This window comes from Malurus melanocephalus, unplaced genomic scaffold (genome assembly GCF_030028575.1).
Source record: "Malurus melanocephalus ecotype Western Australia unplaced genomic scaffold, MMel_1.1 scaffold_550, whole genome shotgun sequence".
In the NCBI taxonomy this organism is placed as follows: Eukaryota; Metazoa; Chordata; class Aves; order Passeriformes; family Maluridae; genus Malurus; species Malurus melanocephalus.
The window spans coordinates 279619-287621 of record NW_026623782.1 but is presented as its reverse complement, the minus strand read 5'-3'; the positions used below and the strand labels follow the sequence as shown (position 1 = coordinate 287621).

The window sequence follows — 8003 nt, the reverse complement described above, 5'->3', positions numbered from 1 at the left end:
AGAGGATAATAGCATATCCTGGATAATTTGTTGTGTTAAAACTGAAGAATGATTGTCATTTTGTACCTGGTTTTATAGATTCTTTAAAAAGTATTAGTGCAATTTATACTTGGTATTTTTATATGAATAACAACAATATTTAAAAGATCTAGATTGAATTTTTTGTATTATTTGAAACAGCAAACAATCTTTTTGCTTTAAATCAAGTTCAGACCAAAAAAAGTCCCTGAATGTGGTCTTCTCAAGACCCCTTTATGCTTGTTTCTTTATTTTATTTTTGTATTTGTGTTCAACTAGGCAATACTRCAGGATCTGGAGCAAAGACGTCCCCAACTGGATGAACTAATAACTGCAGCACAAAATCTRAAAAACAAGACGAGCAATCAAGAAGCCCGGACGATAATTACTGACCGCAGTAAGTGGTGATTCTGCTCTCATATGGCATTTCAGCAAACATGGAAAATGTTGTCATGTCTAATAAGCACAGCATTTTGCAGATACTTTATGCCTTTGCCATGAGAAGTAGAGCTCCATCAGGTGCCAGCTGTCACACAGATTTTCCAAATCCCATATAGAAGAAATGTCAGTGAAAGTCCGCTATCCCATAGTTCTGATTTTTCGCCTTAACTTCATATTGCTTGTCTTCATAGTGGAAGGACGTTGTACAAAATATAGAATGTGAACACTGAAGATAAAGAAACACATTTATTCTTACACAAGGAGAAGAAAAAGAAAGAATTCACAGAGTATAGCCACAGGCTTGTAAGAAGCTTTCAATTCCATCCCCCRTAGAACAGCTGCAGGCTCTTCTTTCATCTCCCCTCAGCTGACGCACAAGTCTGATGATGCTCTGCATTRCTCTGTATTATTTCTTCAGTTCTGTTTTCCCGTTCCAGATTTAACCAGCTAGCTGTGCCTAAGGTGGAAAAATGAGTAGATTAAGTTTCAGAAGAAGTCTGTGGAAGATGTAGTGTTGTCACCCTTGGATGCTTGCTTGTTCTTCTACCCCTCACTGTATGATCAGCACACTCTCAAGGTCATGCTATAGAAGCAGCCCTCTGTGATGGACTGCTAYATATCTTCAGTCATTATCTTAAATTCTCAGCACTAGAAACTCAGAAAAATGAATTTTTTATGGTCCTCGAGGTCTGCTATGGAACTTAGAGAACACCCAGGCCAAGTGCTTTGCCTATGGGCAGAGACAATTCACTTTAGGTGGATGCAAACTGTTCTGTACATCTCAGCCTGGAGACGAGGGCTTGCTCCCTGAAACTGATGACTGTGAGGGTGTAAATGTAGGCTAAAATTTCTATCCCCATAATTAATAATTTAATATATCTATGTACACATTATCTCTTTTTAATCCATCAGTACGTTCCATACTACGTCCAAATCCCATGGATGGATCGCATGGAAATCAAATTTGCACTTTTGGACCACATTGTTGGTAGTCGCACATATAAATGCTTTTAGAGTGTATCCTATGTGAAATAGCATTGTTGAACTGCTATTGACATATTTCTAAGAGAATAAGCTGTATGTTTTTATTAAAGTTTGAGAAGAAAAAGTGCTTGTATGTTACATAAGAACCTGCTCTGTTAGACATGCAAATTAATTTTAGAATCACCTACTCCTTTGAATGCTCATGAATGGTGTACATATGCTTTAAATTTACAGTGCTTATTGAAAACCAACACATGTAGTATTCCCTTCAGTATTTTCTAGTATGTTTTAATTTTTAATTGTGGTACAAGTTTTTTTCTGAAGAATTGTAGACTTACAAAAAATTGCAAGCATAATTCCTATATGTCCTCATGTGAATTGTTTGCATGACTGAATTTTGTTCTGTTTGAAAACTGCACATCACTTTAAGTGAGTTTACCTTCTAAGATAGATTAACTTCTTCTTTCTCATACAGCATAGGAGAGCAACTATCAGACTGTAAATCATGAATGAGTATGTGGTAACTCGTCTCTGTTATGGCTTATGTCTGTGGCTAGCAGTGTGGTAAATACATTTATATGAAGATTTCTCCATTTTTGTCTATAAGAATTCCCCAAATTATCAGTTAGTTTTGAACTTAAAGTACAAAAATCAGTTTCACTGGGATTTAGCTATTAGTGTTCTGTGCTGAAACTGTCAATATCCTTGTCTACAAAGGTGCAATTTATGGTGCAATAGATATAGGTTGTGTCCTTTTATATAGTTTCAAATACATCTTGGAGTATGATCAGGGCCATTTTTGATCCAGTTTTCTGTGGCAGCAAACTAGGTCTGTGAAGGTTGTTCATGTTTAGTTAATTCGTATCTGGGTAATTCTAGGTAATACTAAACACTACTAAGAGGTGTTTATTACTTTTGGATTTTAATGAGCTAATGATATTTCCAGGGCAACAAAGATGCTAGGACTTTACAATGTGACACATAAGGTATTTCTGAATATTTGTCACATTTGACATACTCTCATCTAAAGTACTTCTTTTAAAGATCAGTGGTAATTTTTACATTTTTAATTGCTTGATTTATTTTTTTTTTTCTCCTTGTGTGTTGTATGAAGAAGATGGAGATTGCTCTGTTTGGTTTGAATTAGGCCTGCTGAATACCTGTATGAACATGATCCACTYGTTCTGGCTGCAGTTACCTCTGTAGTTCACCTCTCCCACACCTTCACAGGGCTATCCTGATCTGAACTAGGAACCCTCCTCATTCCCAGCCAATCTGGGTGGCTCTAGCTCTGTGCTCTTACCTACTGCAGGTGTTTTGCCTTGAACTCCAGCAAACACTGAGTTCAGCCTGCCCTTTAAGTTCAGCCTGCTGCACCCAGTGTGTTGTGCTTGGGTCCATTCCTGGGAGTCTGGCTCACAGCCAGATCTGAGCCCTGTATTGCAAAATCTCCTCGTGTTGATGAGGTTTGTGCATTCTCAGTTCCACTCTGTTGTACTTGTACCTTGCACCAAGATCCTGGTGCAAACCCTCCCTAACTACCTCATCCACAGACCGTTTCCCGTTTGCTGAGTTTTTCTCCCTCCTCATGAATACAAATAGGTTACCATGGTTATGTTTTAGCAGTTATGAGCACTCAGCTAATCCATTCTGTTTCATGACCTGAGCATTGGCACATTGCTGCTCCTCTGCAGGAGCCGTGCACCACCCTCACAAGCAGCCCTCTGTAATGTCACACTGCCAGGGGACAAATGCATCGGCTGCCATTGTGTAGGAAAGGGAGGGCTGGGCTGCAATGCTCTGGTCATCATGTAGGAGCTGATAGACTTTATACCTAGTGCACTCACCAGACTGAGGCACAGCATCTCACACTTGGAGAGATGAAAAGATGAGAAGTGGAGCTAATCTGTATGAATAAGTTGTTCATCGCCTTTTGCTATTAAAGTGCTAGTAAAAAAAAAAAAAAACAAAACAACCCCGTACAATCACCTGGCCAATATCACTGAAGAGAAATATTGTAAATACTAAATGAGGCTCAGGTACTCTACAAGAGTAGAGTTAGCTGCATTCTTTGTCACAGGATGGGTCGGCACGTCATCAACTGGAATTAAACCCTCAAGGTTCTTGCTTCTCTGCTAACACTGCTAACTCTTAAGTCACTCTGAAGTCACTGCTTGTAGAAATAGGTAGGAATATGTATGTTAGGTTTGTTAAAGTCTAATTTTAAATATATTTAGAAACTTTATTTCCTTTTTAAAGTATTTATAAAAAAAAATACCAAGGTAAACATTTTAGGTAAAATTTAGAAAGGTCAAAAGACATTTGTTAGAAAATGTCTGTGATGAATTGCAGAAAAAAAATCTATAATAATGAGATTATTTTCAACAGTTGTCATAGTATTGCATATATTTAGTTCTTTCTTTTGAAGTAAAAATTGTAGTTAAAAGCTCATACACTGGAATTATTTCCTATGAACTTTTTTTTCTCCCCTCTTTCTTCATTATCTATGTGTAACTGCTGGAGTTATACTACATGAAAAAGACCTTGGCTCTATAAAGTAAAGCTTTGTTATGTTTACATAATGTTATATATATATAAATCTCTGTGTATTCTATGTAAATCATAGTTTGTTTACAACTTACACACTAGAGAATATATAAGAATATTAATTCCATGTAGTCTTGAGGAAGAGATGTGGGAAAAAGTAACATACCTCTCTGCTCTTTTGATGCAGAWGCATTCTGTTCTAACAGAACCATATGCTGTACAATAACATTTTTCTCTCCATAATGAATCACAGCTCTGAAACACTTTGCTTTACTGCTGATGAAAATGTTGCTTCTTTAAAATGAGTGAGTTTATAAGCAACTTTGAATTTTGAAAAGTAATTAAACTTTGAAAATTCCTCTTATTTTCCATCAGTCCTTATGTATGAATACACAAAGTGTAAGAAATCAATATAGAATTACACTGAGATATAATAAAAACAAATATACAGTCTTACAATCAGAAATTCCAAAGCAATTACTAAGACTATGTTAGATCTTGCTAGAAAAATATAGGAAATTTTACATAGCAGTCCTTCCTACTGCTGTTCTCACACATGTACAAGAGCTAACAGTGCATAAACGTTCTATGGTTTTACTTTGCTAGAAATTTACATTCCAATTTTGTAATGTGTTTTCTGGCTGTGATCGAGGAGGTATGGAAATGAATATTTATAAAACTGTATGAAGAAGTGATCTCTTACTAACCAAATAATCTCCCTTTCAAGATTAYAAACCAAAGTAACACACGTATTTCTTCAGCAATATTGTGATATTTATTATACTCTCAAAATATCACTTGTGAGGTTAATTAATCTCTATTGCATTAAATACATCAATAATAGCAATAAATACAAGCATTTCAATGAAGACTATTTTGATAAATAATTATTCTTTGGGACCAAATGATTCCTTTTGAAATTCTCTTTGACAGTTTCAAAAAACAAGTCTACAAGTATATGAATAATTTATAGACCATGTCTTCAGAAGGGGTATTTCAGTTTAGTGGTTTGGGTTTTTTTTGTTTGTTTGGGTTTGTTTTTATTGTTGTTGGTTGGTTTTGGTGTTTTTGAAGAAAACCTATATGCTATAATTGCTTGTTAGCAGAGCTGCATTTGAACTAATCTGGAAAGAGTCTGAATGTCTCTGTTTCACTACATAAAAATGCCTTTATTTAATAGTTTGCTGTATTTGACAGTTTTATGGCAAAATCATCAACTTGTCATCGCTTTCAGAACAAAATATATGGAAACTCCRCAGTGAATTACAGCTGTATTGTTGTTCTCAACATCTTAATAAAATAGCTGTTTCCACTGTACTGCCATCCACAGTGGTTTTCTCTCAGAGCTATTGAATACAAATGATGAGTTTACCACTTGAAAAAATGAATTCATACAATCTGGGATTTGCCATTCAGTAAGTAAACCCCCTAGCTCCCAAGACCAAAACAGAGAAGTGTAAGAAAAAGCTGTATTTGGATTCAGTTTTTGAGTTATCTTGTTGATATTTTTAAGCTGAATATTGAATAAACTGTAGTCTTCTATTCTCTGAATTAGACTTATTTGAAGAACATTTCAGGAACCTGAATTTTCTAGTCATCTACACGCAGCTCCTTAATCATCCTGATGTACCACTTTACAGCTGGCAGCTTCTTTTTCCTATGAGAATTTTATGCAATAGAAACAAAACAAGAAAGAAACTTGTTTTTTAACAAAATGTCAATAACAAGATAAAACTGGAGCTCTGAAAGTGATATAGCATGATACTGAGAAGAGTACAGAGTTTGAAACCCATTTCTTGGTGCATGTTTGCTGCTGTAGGATCTGTAAGAAAGTTATGGGATATTTTAAGAAGGTGTACGAAGTTATTTTGGAATACTGGGGAGAGCTGCCCTTTAAGAATGGGCAAAACATGCCCCAGAATATCAGTGATTGGGGGATTCCAGTTACATATAACTTTTCAGTACATATGTACTAGAAGCATATGGTTCAATGGACAAAGAGCAAGAGCTCAGCTGCCTACCTAAGGTGTTGTAGTGCCCTCTAAAAGGCTTTGAGACTACAAGGTGCCTTTTTTTCACTTCTACTTATGTTCTGTAGCAGGAATGGAACAGATTTTTTGGTAGCCCCAGTGATCATAAGTTTATTAGGTGATATCATTGCTGGTGGCTTGCTTGAATCTTACCATCTCAATCCCATAATAAAGGTAATTAAACAACTTTGTGTTGGTAATTCTTATAGAAATGGCTGGTAGGTAAAAGTGCAGATAAGGATAGAACAGAGATGTTTTATGCTGCTAGAAATCAGTCTGTGTTGGAAGACAAGCAACCTAGCTTGCAGTGTTGCAGAGAGGCATTAAATTATGTGCAAATTATGTCTTAGTAACATTTTGTCATTGACCCTCCAAAAGCAGAATGGTTGACCAAATAATTTTTCAGAAAATTATGAGCACAAAGTGACTTCTCAACTAACTGTGAACTCGTGAACAGTAAAGTCCAGTGAGGAGTGTAAGGCTGTGCTACAGGAAGACTCCTTTCAGAAAAAGCGATATTAAATACGTTTCTTAAAAGCCTTTAAACAATTTCAGCTAGACCCAAAAGGGTGAAGACAAACAAGCAAACAAAAGCCACAAACAAACCACAAACCACAAAACAAGGACAGCATGATTTGGTAGGGAGATGTTTCACATTAGTGTGTTACACTTTGTTGTGTGATATAGCCATGGGTACATAAAGTTAACTGGTTGAAAGGCTTGGGATACACTTTCATCCAAAAGGAAAATMTACTTTCCTCTTCAGCCTCAGGGATGATTTGGTATGGCTTTGTGGTGGAGATACTGTTCGTATCTTGTTTGAGCCTGTTGATCACCATTTAGGGATGAAGTTAATAAATGTGGTTAGTTAGAAAACAGATGAAAAGGTTGTCGTTTATAGTGTCAAGACGATTTAAGCCTATTTAATATGCTGCAATTCCCTCTGCTGTTCTTAAAATGTTTGGAAAGTGAGGTGATGGAATTGATTTTAGTAAAAAAGCCAAAACATATAARTCTTCAGGCCTCTGCCCCACAACCTTCAACCCACCCAGTCACCAATTAGGTGGAAGTAAGAGTGCTCCAGCACCATGAGCAGACATGAAATGACAGAAATTCTGGTCAGCAGGCAATTCCTTTCCCCAGGTGCTATGGTCTGCTCCCCTGCTATGGTAAATGTTGTTCACTGTTGTCAGGGGCATCTTTTCCTTCTTCTATGCTYGAGAGGAGTCAGACTTTAACAGACTGGTTTTATAAAACCACCTGCCTTTGCTCCTAGAGTCTTTGTGAAAAATCTCCATTTGTATATCCATTTCAAAGGATTTTTTTTAGTTTAACAAGACCAGTGCCCCAGTAGGTTCAGAAAGAAGCAAATTAACTTGCAAAAGGGTTATAAGTAAATGGAGATTACTTCTCAGGATACAAAGCCTTTCATATCTTAACTAGGGAAGTTAAAATATTTTTTGAAACATTTAATTGACCAAAACTGCCAAGAATATGTAGTTCTTCAAGAAAGAAATCACTGAGTTATTCTAGAGTTTCAACATATATAACAGTATCTAATGTGAGACTTCCTATTTACAGCAAAAAATCTGGTTTTAATTTCATTGCATTTCAAAATCGAATTCAGTTTCATTTTTGAAAATGTTAATTAACATTTATATAAAATACTTTAAAATMTGAAAATAATAAATGCAAAGGAGGTTTGACTTACATCTTGTCTGAAAAGGTAGAAGAATGTTCCTCTGACTTGTGTAGTGGCATRATAATCAGAAATGAATGTTTTTTCTCTTTGATACTGGAAAGACTCAGTCAATTTGCAATGTTAAAAGAAGTAATGCGAATAATTGCCATCAGCAGTGAAGATGCTGTGCTCTGATATCTCCCCATGCATGGCGACTTTTGCAGTGAAGAAAAAAGTGACTTTTGCTCAGTTGGAAAGTGATGGAAGTTCTTCATCCTTGGAAGCAAAGTCAGGGAACGAGT

General features: G+C 36.0%; 1 protein-coding gene across 1 annotated transcript in view; it reads left to right on the top strand.

Annotated features, from left to right (window-relative positions):
• LOC130583047 (dystrophin-like) overlaps positions 1–8003 on the top strand; it is a 382130-nt gene that overhangs the window by 97123 nt on the left and 277004 nt on the right. The window contains exon 8 of the mRNA XM_057382115.1: positions 298–415. Coding sequence (XP_057238098.1) covers positions 298–415 — 118 coding nt within the window. The remainder of the gene's footprint in view (positions 1–297; positions 416–8003) is intronic.